The 16440-nt window shown below is 42.4% G+C and overlaps 1 protein-coding gene across 1 annotated transcript in view; it reads left to right on the plus strand.

The window, feature by feature from the left end:
• DNER (delta/notch like EGF repeat containing) overlaps positions 1–16440 on the plus strand; it is a 300110-nt gene that overhangs the window by 206093 nt on the left and 77577 nt on the right. The window contains exon 7 of the mRNA XM_032400554.1: positions 7078–7191. Coding sequence (XP_032256445.1) covers positions 7078–7191 — 114 coding nt within the window. The remainder of the gene's footprint in view (positions 1–7077; positions 7192–16440) is intronic.

Raw genomic sequence — 16440 nt, forward strand, 5'->3', positions numbered from 1 at the left:
TTGGTGGGAATGCAAGCTGGTGCAGCCACTCTGGAAAACAGTAAGGAGGTTCCTCAAGACGTTAAAAATAGAGCTACCCTACAAGGTGATTTTAGATAGCACATTTTTGCGAGAATACATGCTTATTTTAATAGCTATGTATTTATTTTGGTGTGCATTAGGGAAAAACGTAACCAACATATTTTGCCCATGCATTTCTGGTATTATTGGGTAAGGAGAGACTAACACTAACTTGAAAGGTATAGTTGATTTTAGGGCAAAAGCTTTAAGCAAGTTGATTCATTTGTGCTAGGAAATGTTTAAGTGTTGCGGATTCAGAGATTAACAAAACAATTTGTTCTCAAAAGGAAACCAATGAAGGAAAGCATTTCGGGTAATAAATACAATGTGAGGGAGCTTGAAGGAACTCTGGGGGGATAACAGGAGACTCCAGGACAAAGTCCTCCTCCCATGGCTCACCTTCTAAGTGGGGAGGTAACAAGTCTATGTGTGTATTGTCGAGTAGAGGTAAGTGCTAGATGAAGAAGAAAGAAGGGCTTGAGGCCTGAGGTCTGAGCAGGTAAAGATTTCTGGGCAGAGACACGACTAATGGGAGGGGCGGCCATGGAAGGGTGTAGCATCAGAGGGTGCAAGGTGATGGTGGGACACCAGGGCTGAAGTCTGATGGTCTAGAGTGGCTTTCGTGCATAGGGAAGACTATCTGGAATTATCTTTTGTGTTTGTTCCCTTGCAAGAATTAAATAAAAATAAATTATAGTGATTCTCAAGCTCCATGAAACATCTCAGTGTATATTGGCTTAGCCTGCTCTTTCAATTAAATTCATCAATCAAAAATCAGTTATTCAGTTATTCAACTGAACATTGTAATTGGAATCAGAAGTCTGATAGACTCTCTCATGCATCCCATTGTCCTAATTACGGCATGTTCTTTGCACACCCGTACTCGCAAATTAGCCAAACCAGACACCTAGGGCTGACGCCAGGGCTTGATCTCTGACATCACATCACCATCTGTGTATGTGGCTGTACCTCTTTCTGGGTTAAAAGACTCAGACCACGAAGGAGAGAGCTGTGTTATCCTCGGCTAATTGCAGTTCTTGACCTGAATGAATTAGAGCTCGTACTGAGAGGACCGAGGTTGTTTCTGGGAATGAGATTTTTGACTGTCTCCTAAAACCTGGGCATCCAGGGCAATTTTCAGGTCAGTGAGGAACACACAGAGGCCACTCTTCTCCTTTATTGTCTCCAATGGCAGTAAACAGCAGTCCGTACTCTCCAAATGGGGTTGATTGCACGTGGCACAACCCCTGGGGTCAAGAGACATTTTAACCTGTTTTTATTTATTGTAGGATGCTCAGCAGCATCCCTGACTCCTACCCACTAGATGTCAGCAGCCCCAGTGGTGTGATAATAGACAAGGTCTCCAGACATCTCTAAATGTTCCCTGGGAGGGGGACTCAAAAAAAATAATTATTTATTTTTTAAAGATTTGATTTACTTATTTGAGAGACAGAGAGCGAGCACGAGCAGGGGGGTGGGAGGGACAGAGGGAGAGGGAGAAGCAGACTCCCGCTGAGCAGAGAGTCTGATGTGGGGCTCGATCCCTGGACCCTGAGATCATGAGCTGAGCTGAAGGCAGATGCTTAACCAACTGAGCCACCCAGGCACCCTGTTTTGATTTTATTTGTCATACCCCTTGAGTTTGTAGTGGACTTCCTTCCCTGCATAGTTGGATTTCGGGTCTCCCTGCCTGGTACTGGAGATGACTTTAATGCACTCTCTTAGGTCCTCTAGTCCTTCATGTAATTCATTTTTCACCTCTCCCACCTTCACTTCCCGCTTTTACAGATGAAACCGCAGATGGCATGTGGTCGCCCTCTTCTCCCTGTTTGTTGCTGATTTTCTTCCGGAGCTTCTCGTTACATGACAGTTTCAAGTTCGTGCCACACTTCTCTTTCGAGGGCAGGATCACAACTGCTCTTGTGGTGTGCTGTATCCCTCTCACGTCTTTGTGTGGTCCTGAGGCCACAGCATGAAAGCACCATTAAAGACCGTGAGAAGGAGCTTGGTGAGGTGAGGGACAGAAGGACCCGGGGTGGCTGCAGGGCAGTGGTCAATGGGAAGGGCGGGTGGGGCTGCAGGGGGCAGGGCCAGATCATGTGGTGCCTTTAAGTCACGGAGTCAAGTGTTTGGGTTTTGTGCCAAGCCCTTTGTAAAGCCGGTGGAGGGCTTTAAGTATAAGAGCGATAGGATACAAGTTACGTTTTTTTTTTTCTTTAAGATTTTATTTATTTGTCAGAGAGAGAGAGAAAGAGAAAAAGAGCACAAGAGTGGGTAGGGGCAGAGGGAGAAGCAGGCTCCGCATTGAGCAAAGAGCCCGATGTGGGACTTGATCCCAGGACCCTGGGATCATGACCTGAGCCGAAGGCAGACGCTTAACTGACTGAGCCACCCAGACACCTATTAAGTTATGTCTTGAAAAGCTCTCTCTGGCTACTCCCCCATGGATTATAGGATGGACTGGAGGAAAGCAGGAGTAGGGCTGAGGAGGTGGGCTGAGAAAAGCCTGGCTTAAGCCCTAGTGAGAGGAAATGATGCCTGGAACCAGACCAACGTGAAAGCGTCACTCGGTTGTGACACTAATTTGGAAAGGGGTCCGTGAATGCTTCGGGTTTGTCTAAGAAGGGGCCTTATCACTAGTTCCCTGGAAAGAAATGAAGACAGTTACTGATTCTTGCCTCGGTAGTTTGGTATAGACTTTTGTCCTTTGGGAACCTGAGGAGGTTTGTCTCTGTTGTGGATTTTTAGGGAAGTCTATCTGGCATTCACGCCCTTCCCACATACTTTACATGGGCTTTTACATGGGCTTTTCTTCGTGCCTTGCCAACATTCCCCTTGGGAACTTAGGACCTTGATCTTTAAGTCCTGAAATGTCCATTTGTGAGTGCGTGTGTGTTAGAGCCAATTCTCCTATAACAGGCACAGAATGACCGCGTATCACCTTTCTTATCCACTGTGTTGACATAACCACTGCTTTACTCGAACATTTTCCACAGGGTCCTCTGTATGTCTGGCATTGCTTTGGTAGGATAAGGAAATGTCCAGGGTCAGTGTGGTTACTTTTTTCCCCAGAGAAGAGACCGACTTCCCACAGGATAGAGGAGAGAACCCAGGCAAAACCTTAATGGTCTTATAAAATTTAAGTTCCTACCATTCACTCATTTGGTTTTGACACCTCAGTTATGATATCAAAGAAAGACACAGAAGACACAGGAAGGGTGATTTGTGTATGCCTGAGATACGCAGTTCAGAGTATTATATATAGATTGATATCAGGGATTTGTCTGACAACTGTAGGTAAGTCTCTGCTCTCTGAGGGTCTAAGAAACCGATTATATGGTCCTTGTCTTCTGCCTGCCCTCTCCCAGATCTGGCTACAGTTGGCTAGTAGGGTCAAAGCAGTCAATGATGGTACTCCTGGACCTTCCAGCTAGCACCTGCCTTGAGGCCAACAGTAATGCCTGGCCAGGTGTGGACAAGTGTGAGGTCCTGAATGACAGCTCAGCAGACCCACAGACTGGTTATTGCCAGCAGCTGACCAACTGGTCACCTGCAGCTAAGGATGCTCGTAATCCCGTAGTCCCATAATCCCAGTCCTGCCTCCCTGCCTCCCTCTCTCGTTCCTCCCTCACTCCTTTGTTGTTTTTCATTTCCAGTTATATTGCACCCAGAGGCGTGTTAATATACACATATGTTAAAGCTCTAGCTAATTACACATGGTCTTTTTCTTTCTATTTCCATGTTTCCCATATTTAAAAAAATCTTTAATAGAAAGCTTAAAACTCAGGAACCAAAAGCAATGATATGGTGACTGGTCACTGACCCGTGTTCCTCATTGGAAAGGACTACTGGCATTTGAGTAACAAAACTCTAACAAAACTCTCTTGTACTGGATCATCTCAGTGTGAGGCTTTAGAATCTCCACCACTGGAGGACCGGTGGGAACCCCCCAAACCATTTATGACAATCCCAAACACCCCACACACTGCAAGTGTGGATTGGCCTCTTAGGTTGAAATCTTACTAAACTTGCATATGTAAATATTGGAGCACTTAACAGCACTTAAGATTCACCTTGCTTATAGGTTTAATTTATTAGATCTATTGGATAATAGTGAATTAAATGCATGGGAAGATTTGTGTGTTATCCAACAACTGCGGCTCTTAAAAAGAAGTTGTTGAAGTTACTAAATGTAGTTTAAAGTGTTTCATTAAACTTGTAAATGGGACCAAACATTAAAGAGACCATTAAAAGTATTCTTTAAAAGAACAAAACGAAACAAAACTCCTTTAGTTAGGGATACATATTGATGTCTTGACAGGTGAAATGAAATTTGCTTGAAGATGCCCCAACAGGGAAAATATAAAAATATGAGGGAACTAGATGAAATTAAATGGACAGAATGTTAGTAATTGTTGAAGTTAGGTGCTAGATATGTGAGGGCTATATAATAGTCTCTCTATGTTTAAATATGTTTAAAATACCCAAGTAAAAAGTTCAAAAAAAGTGAATGTTAACATTTTCTCTAAACAACTTTGAAGCTCACGGAATCCCTCATTCTGCTCATGTTCTTCCTGTCTGGTAGATACAGATGCACCCCTTATAGATGATATCTAATTGGCTTCTGGCTATTTTTCATGCTTTTGTGTGATTCTGTGGTCACAGTTTTTGGTTTTTTCTGAGGGCAGGATTCATGACTCTGTGTCTTATGAACACACCTGCTTCTAGGAAGCCACCATTTGTAATTGGTCACACACACACACAGTACTTGGTAAGCCCAAGAATAACCGTGGTGTTTACTTTACATTTGTCTCTGTGTCTGTCTATATCTACATTTTCTGTTATTTTCCCTTCATGTTAAATATATGTTTGTTGAGGACATGATGCACGTTACCTCAGGCATAATGATGCATTGAAGGGTTTGGGTTCAGGAGTTTGACTGCCTGTGTGGCTTTGTGAGAATTACTAAACTTTCTAGTCCTCAATTTCCTCATTTGTAAAATGGACATGATTATGATACTGACCTCAGAGTTTGCAGTGAGGGTGAGTTAATGTATAGAAGAAAAAAAGAAGTGTTCTATTATAAATATTAGCTACTATTTTTAGTCAAAAAGTTATTTATAGAACTCTTTTTTTTTTTTTAAGATTTTACTTATTTATTTGAGAGAGAGAGGGATTGAAAGAATGAGTGGGAGGAGGGTCAGAGGGAGAAACAGACTCCCCTTGGGGCAGGAAGCCCAATGTGGGACTCGATCTTAGGACCCTGGGATCATGACCTGAGCTGAAGGCAGATGCTTAACCGACTAAGCCACCCAGGTGCCCTGTAGCAATCTTCTTAAAAACAGTTTGTTCTCCCTCATTCGGAATTTAGAGCTGTCATTTGAAGGTATATTAACATAATATTATCATATTAATGATCTATTAATATGATAATATTCTATTATTTGAAGATATACTAACATATCATATTAAGATATTCTGTTCTGCAGTTTTTAAAAAAAGATTTATTTATTTATTTTAGAGAGCGAGAGAGAGTGGGGGAGGAGCAGAGGGAGAGGGAGAGAGAAAATCTCAAGCAGACTCCCTGCTGGGTGTGAAGCCTGATGCAGGGCTCCATCTCATGACCCTGAGATCATGACATGAGCCGAAATCAGGAGTCGGATGTTCAGCCGACTGAGCAACCCAGGTGCCCCTCTGTTCTGCAATTTTGAAATAGCTTTTTGTCCTGGTGTTTGGATTTTTAGTTTATACAAATATTTTACTCATCTTATCATACTCACTAATAAGCTAGAATTTCCTGGACTGTTTTAAAGCATGGAGGGAAGAGTAGGGTTGCAAATAAATGCCTCCACATTCACAATCTGTAATTCATACTAGTTTGGCAGGTAATTGAAGCTCAGGCAGATCATCTCTCTTCTAATATCATTGATTTATTTTTGCAAATCTCAGATTCAAGTGCTAATGACAGTCTTTCAAAACTAATAATTCAGAGACAAGTTTTTATGTACTTAATGTATATCCTAGGAAGGTATAAAATGTTACAGTATGATTATAATTGTGTAGAAAATATCTGTGCATAAAAATTTCTGATAGAATTATCTCCAAATTATTAAGAGTTCTGTCACTCAAATCACAGAACTAAGGGCAACTCCTCTTTCTATCTGACATCTTGTATTTTCCAGATTTTCCTTCATAACTATTTTCTACTTTAAGAGGAAGATATTGGCATATTATTCTTTCAAAGTTGCCTCTCTGGAGGGCTTTGTTTTCAAAGTTAATAAAGAATTTGGAATTTTTTTTTAAAGCTTTTTGGTTGCATTCTGATAGATGGAAGTCCTTATTTCCTCACCGCACATGTGTGGTTATGTTACTATCCAATGACGTCACTACTGGAGTCTTGCTTCACAGAGAATTTACTGAGTTGGATGTGATTCAAATAAAATTAAGAATAATATATTAATGTGCTTAATATTATGTGTGTCTCAATCTCTTTATCTTTAAAATGAGGGGATGGGGCATGGCATTAACACAGAAGGGTTCTTTCAGCTGTAAAATGTACATTAAAAATTTTTTTCTAATACCTAGCATTTTTCCTAATGCATTTAAAAAAAAAAAATAGGTATTGGGATGACCTAGGGAAAGTGGCCATCTTTGTTAGGTCAAGCAGAACATTGTAGATCGTGTTTTGCCCTACGTCAGAAGGAAGCTGGGACCCCTCCGTTTCTGAAGGTTTGGACTAGTATTTCAAAATAAAATGCAGAGCTAATGCTGAAGAAAAGTCTCTCCTTGCAATAAAGACTTTTGTAAAGGAAACGATTTTTGAACTGCGATTCTAAACTGCGATGATTATTTCTCCTTGCAAAACAAAAGTAGATCAAGGAGTGGCTGGGGGGGCCCTTCAGCTCAAAGCTGTTGTTTTTGGTGGGTGGATACCAGTGGACTCCATCAATGCCTGGGGCAATGCACTGTGGTTTTGAAGTGACACATTTTATAAAATGTCTATCTTGTTTTACTCAGGTTATACTGGAGAGCTTTGCCAATCCAAGATTGATTATTGTATCCTAGATCCATGTAGAAATGGAGCAACGTGTGTTTCTAACCTCAGTGGATTCACCTGCCTGTGTCCAGAAGGTAAATATTATTGCCTAGGAATCCCTTTTGTTTTCCACTTTAAATCATAAACTACTTTGATCAGCTTTAAATTTCTGAAAAAATCCGTACAAGAGAACCTCCTATTTTGTTTACAAAATGTTTGAATATTAGACATAATCTAGGAATTTCTGTGATTTTTATTTATACATTGAAAATGAATAAATATAATACAATGAATAACTATAATAAGTTTTTTTCTAAATTTCACATGTTAAAATTTTCAAAATTTTGTTTTTGATACCAGTTCACATAAAAAAAATCTTTTTTTAAAATTTTATTTATTTATTTATTTGTCAGAGAGAGAGAGCACAAGCAGGGGGAACGAGCAGAGGGAGAGAGAGAAGCAGATTCCCCACTGAGCAGGGAGCCTGATATGGGACTCGATCCCAGAACCCTGGTATCATGACCTGAGCGGAAGGCGGACGCTTAACTGACTGAGCCACCCAGGCGTCCCACATAAAATATATTTCAACATAAAGTTCACCTGCTTTTATTTTTAAATAAACTTTATACCATCTTAGAAACTTCAAGTTATCTGGAAAGCCACATCTTTTGAGCTACTTTTCTTTTAAACAAGTTTTACTTTTAGAGTAGTTTGATCTGAAGGAACAGGCAGATAATCATAGCTATCAAGCTGGTGTGCAAGGAATGATTTTGGGCTCAGAGGAAGTTCTCATTTCTGCGTGGAGGGATGTTATGGAAGTGATTACTTTAAACTTTAATGTTGTAAGAATAACCTGATATTAGAGGTATTTTCCCCTTAAAACCAGCATGTAAGCTCCTGATCCACAGCAGGGACATTGACAACCACATAAAGTACAAGGACGTCCTCTGCGGAGATTAAATGTGGAGTCTGAGCGTAAGGAAACATCTCTGTCCGCCACGTTATCCTCCGCTGCCCCTGGCTGGGAGGCTGCAGGGGGCCAGTGGGCAGCTGCTAAAAGGCACTGACCTCCCAGGTGACCTGAGGGCTCGGGGTTGCCGGGAGCCGCCCCTGCACTCTGTGGCATCTCCTACTCTTTGATGTTTTGAAGACTAGAACTAAAGAAGTGAGTCCTGTCCCCCAGCTTCTGCTCACCTGCTCGGGGGGTATTAACGGGAGGCGGTGGCCAGCCTACTTATCCCTGCACCCCCTTCCCCAAGTTGGCGTGTGTTCCTGATGTATGCGGTTACCATGACAATGGAGTTCAATGTGCTTGATGAGCCCCAGCTTTGATTCTCGCCTTGCGCCTCTGAAGCAAATGGGAAAACCTGGAAATGTTGGAAGGGTGGAGGGCTGAGCAAGCAGCACCCAGGTCACTTGCAGATAGAGCACTTTGCAGATTTTCACAGTGTCACTAATTCGTTGCCACCTAAGGGGTTGTAGGCTGTGCTTAATGGGCAAGGGCGGGCTTCAGGGTCACCAGCTGATTGACCTCGGCAAATCATTAATCCCCACTCCCCCCTCCCTTATCCTCCTAAATGTGGGCTACACGGTGATAGACTGCAGACTTCACAGGGCCATTCTGGGTACAATAGGATTTTTGTGAAAGAGCTTTGAAAACTCCAAATTGCTTATTTTTACAGTTTTGATCAGAAAGTTAAAACGAAGCCGCAGAGGCTCAAAGAGGTAGTGACTTACAAAAATCACACCACTGGGATCCCTGGGTGGGTCAGTTAAGTGTCTGACTCTTGATTTTGGCTCAGGTCATGATCTCAGGGTCCTGAGATTGAGCACCATGTCGGGCTCTGCGCTCAGTGTGGAGCCTGCTTGGGATTCTGTCCCTCTGCACCCCCACCTTCCTCTCTAAAACAAATAAATAAAAAAAAAATTTTAGAAAGCTGAGTATTTAAAAAAAATCATCCCAGTAATAAAGGATGGCCCTTGAAGTAGGACCCGGGAGTTTTACTTTTGCTCCATTTTTCTGGTGGGAGGTGGCCGAGCACTTCCTATTCACCAGGTGCTGTGCTGGGTGCTGGGACTTAAGGGTTAGCAAAGCTGGGACGGCCCCTCCCGTGGTGCAGACACAGGTAAGTACGTAATGACAACAGGACTGGGGCCTTGAAGATGCACAGACGGAAGCTGGTCAGTCTTGGGCAGCTGGGACTGCTGCCCACATGGGGAGAGTCTGAGTGAGGACAGGGAGGAGGAGGGTGGAGTTGATGGCATCACCAATGAGGGAAGACAAAGAGGAAGAAAGTGGGTGACGGGAAGGCTGAAGAGTGCCAGGCTTCACGGGGCTTTGTGGGCCGGGGTGGGGCATTTCACTGTCATCCTGAGGGGGGAGCCAGGCGCTTTGGTCTGGAGCCTGGCCCCGCCACTTACTCACCAGCCCGGGTCATGGGCGAGTGAGCTCATACCTCTGTCTCAATTTCCTGGTCTGTAAATTGGGGAAATGATACTGCCCACATAATAGTCAGGATGAAACAAGATGACGCAGGTAAAGTCCTTAGCACAGTGCCTGGTTATGTGCTTATTCCATATGAGCTGCTTCATCATTATTGTTTTCCTAATAACGATTACTATTAAACCATTGATGGATATAGACTGGAGAGAGACAAGAGGGGGAATAAGGAGAGAAGTTTGGGGATTGTTGCAGAAGTCCAGGGAATAGATGTGGACTGGTAGGAGGGGAAGGGTGGAACTTGAGTGGTCAAAAGAGGGGGCCTGAGGTGGGTGGGTTATGGAGGGTGGGGGAGAGTAGGGCACGTTTGTGCTGTCTTTCACTCTCCGGTTGGTTGTGCCATTCATGGAGAAGAAATGCAGAGGAGAGGTGTTATATTTTGGACGTGTTGAGTTTGAGGGGCCTTTGAAGCATCCAAGCAAAGAAGTCAGCTGCGCAGTTGCTGTGTGAGTCCGGAGGTTGGGGCAGAAGTCTGGGCCAAGTCCAAATACAGACTCATTAGCCCATAGATAGCAGTTTAAAGCTGGCCATCTGGAGGATTGTCTCTTTTATCCGGTGGCCTGTCCATTCCTCCATGCTGTCTAGATTAAGCCTAGAGGAAAAGTGATGATCTGGACTTAAAAGGATGAAGACGGATTTCCCTTTACCTTCCCTGAAGATGGACCAGGAAAAAGGGGCTTTAATGATAGTTCTGAAGGATTCATTGCCGTGTTTTGGAGCCTCTAAGGGGGAGCGGAGGCTGGGCTGGCATTTTTAAAGCCGCCCCTCCCACTGGCTTGCTCTTTGGGTGCTGGTTGTAGAAAATAATGTTTATAGAGCACTTTACTTTAAAAAGCTTATGTCTCCAGGATCCTTCTCATATCAGCCACATTGTGAAGACAAGTTTGGAAAGTGTCTCAAGTGCACAGAATGTTCTGGATTCTGAGCCAGCACTGGACACTTGCTTCCTTCTTTTATTTCTTTCTTTCCTTTTTTTTTCCTCCAGTGCAATCACTGTTTTTGTCATGTTTGCTTTGTATGTATGCATTTACATATATGGTCTGTGTCTTTGCGAAGTAATTTGAAAGTAAATGACAGACATCATGCCCCTTCATTCCCAAATAAATCAGTTTGTGTTTTCTGAGAATCAGGACATTCTCCTTCATATGTTACTGTGCATCTAGAAAATGATCACATCTAAGAAAATTAGTAATGATTTCCTAATATTGCTTGCTGTGTGCCCTTTTCTCATTTAATCCTTTATATGCGTTAATTCTGTCTGCCCTGCTTCCCCATGTTATCTTGTGAGGGTGAGAAATACCCTGCCCGTGGAGCACTTAGCTCCATATTTTATGTTAGTAAGAGGTTCATAAAAATGTGTTTAATTATAAAAGTCAACACTTAGATATCACTCTGTATGTCTCCCAGTTCATCTGACCCTCACAGCAATCCGATGAAGCAGATGCTATTAATATTTCCATTTAACAGATTGGGAAACCGAGGCACAAGAGATTAGATACCCTGCCTATGATCACATAGCTAGAAATTTAAACCCAGGCAACTTGGCACTGGCCTTCTTAACCATTGTCCCATACCATCTCTAAATACATCCTTTAGAATAAGTTCCATCTTGTTTATTTATTTTTAAAGATTTTATTTATTTAAGAGAGAGAGAGAGAGAGCATGAGCAGGAGGGGCAGAGGGTGAGGGTCAAGCAGACTCCCTGCTGAGCACGGAGCCCAATGCGGGACTCGATCCCGGGACCCTGAGGTCATGACCTGAGTTGAAGGCAGACAACCGACTGAGTCACCCAGGCACCCCCTCCATCCTGTTTATTTTTAAAGATGATCTTTGTAACCAGAGTCATGAGTGAAATAAATGAAAAGTATGTTGGGTTCTAAAACTTCTAAATGTCCCTGCTAAAAATTCTTAAGTCTGGGAAAAACTAGAAAAAAATTTTTCATATATATATTTAAATAAATTTTATATATATATAAATTTCCTTTTTGTAAGTACAGTGAGATCCTTTTACAGAAATTCCCAATTCCTTCCCAGTCCAGAAAGCTGTTAAAACTAGGTTTTCCCTTTGGATAGTGCTTTCAACTCTGCACTCATATGCTGGCTCTTTTCCACCCTTTTCATCTTCATTCCGTTTCCTTCAAGGATCCTTCTCCCTCCCATCTGGACCAAGTCCTCCGAGGTTGGAGTCCTTCCTGGGTATCTGTCTCCTTGACTCTCGCCTTCTTTTTAACCTCTTTCCGAAAGTTCAAAGTCAGGCCTACTGGACGGGATGCACGGTGATGATCATTTAAGCTCTCCTTCTGGAAGTTGTCTGCTTTCCTCCTACACTTAGATTTTTATCCTCCATCAACAGGTTCTGTCTTTTCTCTGAATTTCTACTTAACTTTCACGGGTCCACATCTGTAAAGTGCCGTTTCAGGTTATGGGGACTGTGGAGGTGCTAAGAAACAAAAGTAAAAATGTCATGAGTGTTTTCTTATCTGTACCTTATTGAATGACAACAGCACAGAGCAGTAATTAGAAGCTGATTTTATTGCCTATGTTATTTACTCTGTATGCTGATATTGTCTTTATGTTTGGTTTAGAACTTTGAGATCCTTAAATTTTAGACTAAATGCATTATAATTCTGAAGACACCTAATTATATATACTTACCATCACTGCCTATTGGTATTTAAACATGCAAATTTAAATATATGAATATATTTAAATGCATATGTAAATAAGATCTGACTATGACTGTCTAGCCATCATCTTTGCTTCAGCATCTCAATTTTTATTTTTTTTCTGCCTCAGAATTTGAGGCAGAATACCACACAGACTAATAGGGAATAAAAAAGAACTTAATAGAGATGAAAACATTCAGCAAGAAAGCCCATTTGTTGGTTCTGCAGGTGTGATGATTGGCACGGTGCAGGGCATAGGATCGCATTGAGTCGAATCTAATCACTTTTCTGGCATCTCCCTGGGCATGCACAACCAGAGACTGGAGTGAGAATATGGGGCTTCAGGCACTATTTTGAGAAGATATTATTTTATCCAATATATTTTACAAACATTAGTCTAAATATATTTTCTGGTGTGATGCCTTCTGATGGGATTACAGATGCACAGAATCTGTATTAACAGCTCTTTGCACTATAGTTCCGAGGGCGAGTATTGCAACCAGGGAGGGGACACACTTCCTTCGGTCCTTGAACTATAGAACACCACACTGGATTCCACGGTCCGACATGCAGATCTTATAACATGGGAACTCCAGAGCCATGGACGGCTGGAGTCCTTCTCTGACCCGGAGGTCCTGAGACCTGAGTCTGGGGCTGGTGAGGAAGTGGGCGGGGGGGAGTGGGTTGGTCACAAATGTGGAATATTAGGGTCACATTGCTTGTGGTTGAATTCTGGACCTACCCCCCTCACAGCTCTTTGCTTCTCAGAGGCTCATTTTTCTCACTTAGAAAATGGGGATGATGTTAGGACATACTTTATAAGTTTATAATAATATTAGTAACGATGATAATGAGGATGCTGATGGGAGATTTAGTCGTATCACTTTGGGTGAGTCATATAATTTTTATCTCTTCCAGCCATTGTTTTCCGTTGCAAAATGATGAGGATTGACTATTACCTTTAAGGGACCCTATTCCAAAAAGCCTTTGATTCAAATCTATCCGTTTAAGAGCCCCTTGCTGAGTCAATAAATCCAGCTCGTTGTTTCAAATAATGTTTACAGAGAAAAGTTTCATAACCTCTAAACGACTCCCTAAAACTTAATGTTGGCCCATGGGCCCCGTAGGTTAAATCCCATTGCAACAAGCTCCAAGGGTTTATCCAAACTATTTTTGTTTTTCTACATTTTATAGCTTTGAGTAATCAAGCCATATAAATCCTTTTGTCCAACTCAAATGTCAGTGGTAATGCTTTTCATCTTACAGGGATTTACAGGCAATAGCCACACATGTCATAAAAATTATCTCCGAGATAATGTGTATTGTTCAGAAACTGGGCATGTTACCCAGTAAGGATTTAGGAGTTACACAGTCCTGGGATTTGGTTGTTTTTCCCCAGTATCCTGATATGTAGGGTTTTGGTGAAAGCACTCTCTGAGGACCTTATTAAACTACATGTATTTACGTAAGAAATGTGCAGCATGTCCTCATAAAATTACCCGGCCGGAGTAAAATACCGCTCTTATTCTTTTAAAATTTGGCATTATCCCTAAATCACCACTTCATTTGGGAATTGTAGCAGCTGAGATCCTTGGAGTCCCAAGGGTCCCATAGTTTCACCTTTTGGAAACAAAGCAGGCTTTCAGATTTATCAAGTGTGAGTAAAACTTAATTTCTATGTTTGGTGCATGCAGATTAATTTTTGATTTTCAGCTGAGTTCATATTTCTCATCTTTTCTCTTTCTTTTTTTTTTTTTTTCCCCACATAGCACAGTTTCTCTGAGATTGTTTAAATAAAAGTAGTGCAAGGGATTTTGTTTGCCTGCTTCTCGAATCAGCAGTGGGACGATGCACTCACTTCAGTGCGTGACCAGGGTCCTGTCATTTTTAGCTCTGCTCCTCCTCTGGGAACCATTCTGATGTCCCGGTCAGTGGTGGCAGATGACAGTTGGAAGCTACAGTGTGACAAATGAATGAAGAAATAAATAAGGGTATCTTGCTGCTTTTCTTTTTAAGAAGAGGTAGGGGATACCTTATAGTATTATGAATTCCGATTTCTTAAGGCGTGCCTCCAGATCTACACATGAAAATTAGTGTTCTTAAAACCTTTTGGTCTTAAAAATTCAGGTCCTGAATTTCAACTGTTATCTCTCTTGTGGCCTCAGGAATCACAACAACCTCAGCAGTAACCATAACAATGAGGATATCTGCCATTCTTTGAGTGCCTGCTGGGTGTTCGGCCCTTGAAATTATTATTTGGGTTAAGTTAGCGGTTAACAGCTGAGGCACAGGTAGACTTGGCTGCTTGAGTCGGAATCTGTGTTTGGTCACATATTACTTGGTGACCTTGGGCAAATAAACCGAAATTCTCTATGCCTCATTTTCTGCATCTGTACAGTGAAGGAAGTATTAGTGCCAACCTAATGAGGTTGTTACAAGGATTAAATCGGTATACGGTGCTCAGAACGGTGGGCTAAGCGATTAATATACAAGGAGGATCCCGGTGGACCCAGGAGATAAGCCAGGTTGGTCTGATTCTGGAGTCCGTGTTCTCTCTGCTGTACTAAGCTCCTTCTCCGGTCAAGTTCAACCTTGCGTGACAACTAGCTAGTTGGGTGCACGTCTGCTCTCCCTCATGGGACTCCAGGCTGGTTGAGGGCGGCGATGCTGAACTTTCTTTTATATTCCTTAGCACACCTGGCACTTAAGTACCTGTGAGCCTTTTGTTGAGTGTCTGAGTGAGTAAATATCTCAAAACCGTTGCAACACGGTCATTTCATTTCGTATGGGAGGAAACTGGAGCCAAGATGAATGAACCCATGTTCACTAATGTAACCAGGTGACTCTCGCTGGTGAGACTCCAGCAGTGAAGGGGGACCAGATCCCATCCAGTAGCCCATTCAGCATGGTTTAGGGGTCATCGGAGACTTGGGCAGATTTCATATACAGAATTTGGGGATCCCTTCTCTGGCTCCTAGGACCCTTTCCTTCTCCCCATTGTGAGCCTGCACCAGGCTCCTTCCTGGGGTCCCTTTGGGCAGAGAGAGCAGGTTTACTGCTAGCGGCTTTGTGTCCCTGCATCATTGTCGCAGCTGAGGCTGCCTGCGGGGTGGAGCTCCCCAGACGGGAAACTCGCCCCATGCTGGCTGCTTCCTCTATCTTCTGACCCTCCTCCAAAAGCGGTCTGCTTTCGTTCACTTTCCAGAGCCACATAGTCGTGGGGTTATTTGGTCTGGAGTTTACCATTGTTATTTGTGGGAGAATCTGTTAAAAAAAGTTTACTTTGCCATATCAGAAGCAGAATGTCCGTATCATTGTCTTTAACAGCAACCAAGATCCTTTACGATAGAAATACAAATATCCTAAAAGTAAGTATAATTTTTTATTTCTCTCTGCAGCAAAATTTATGCCCATATTTGTATGTGTGGATATATATATGTGGAGATATATATGTGGAGATATATATATATATATATATATATTCCCTGTTTTAGACAGCCGGAGGAGGCTGGAATGAAATTTTTGTCTGACTTGGACCAAAGCACCATGTGATGCGGTCCTGGATCTTACTGTGAACAGTTCAGACCTGGGCTCTGAGTCCTGGGAGCATGTGAAAGTGGGATTGGCAGAGACCCGGCCTAAGAGAGCTGAATACACACACAGCTGTGAAAGTAGAAGAATGTTGGTTAATTACTTTATCATATTCTATTTTTGGTTAAATAAGCTTTTCTTTGACTAGTTTTTTTCCAACCGAGTTCTCATCTCTCGTGACCTGATGTCCTACTGATAAAAGGCTGCTGAAGGTAGATGCTTAGGCTTCCACTTCTCAAGGCATTTCCCACTGCTCTTCTTTCTAATTGCTCCAGTTATATTTAATTGTAATTTGTATGAAGAACCTTGTCCCTTCCTCACTTTCAACTCCCAAATAGTCTACACGTAGTGATGCATCTGGTCACAGTACAGCAGGGCATGCTCGTGGACTGGTCTCACCACTGTCCCCCCTCACTGCACTTGACCGTCATCCTCTGCTCTGTTACACTCTGGGATTTTATATAACACTTGAAATAATTTTATTAGTTTCCCTTCACAATCAGAGAAACCTATGCTCAAATGAGCTCAAAGAAATAAAAACACACACCTGTAATTGCATCCACCAAGAGAGATCACTTTGAATTTTA

Source organism: Phoca vitulina, unplaced genomic scaffold (genome assembly GCF_004348235.1).
Source record: "Phoca vitulina isolate PV1807 unplaced genomic scaffold, GSC_HSeal_1.0 scaffold1, whole genome shotgun sequence".
In the NCBI taxonomy this organism is placed as follows: Eukaryota; Metazoa; Chordata; class Mammalia; order Carnivora; family Phocidae; genus Phoca; species Phoca vitulina.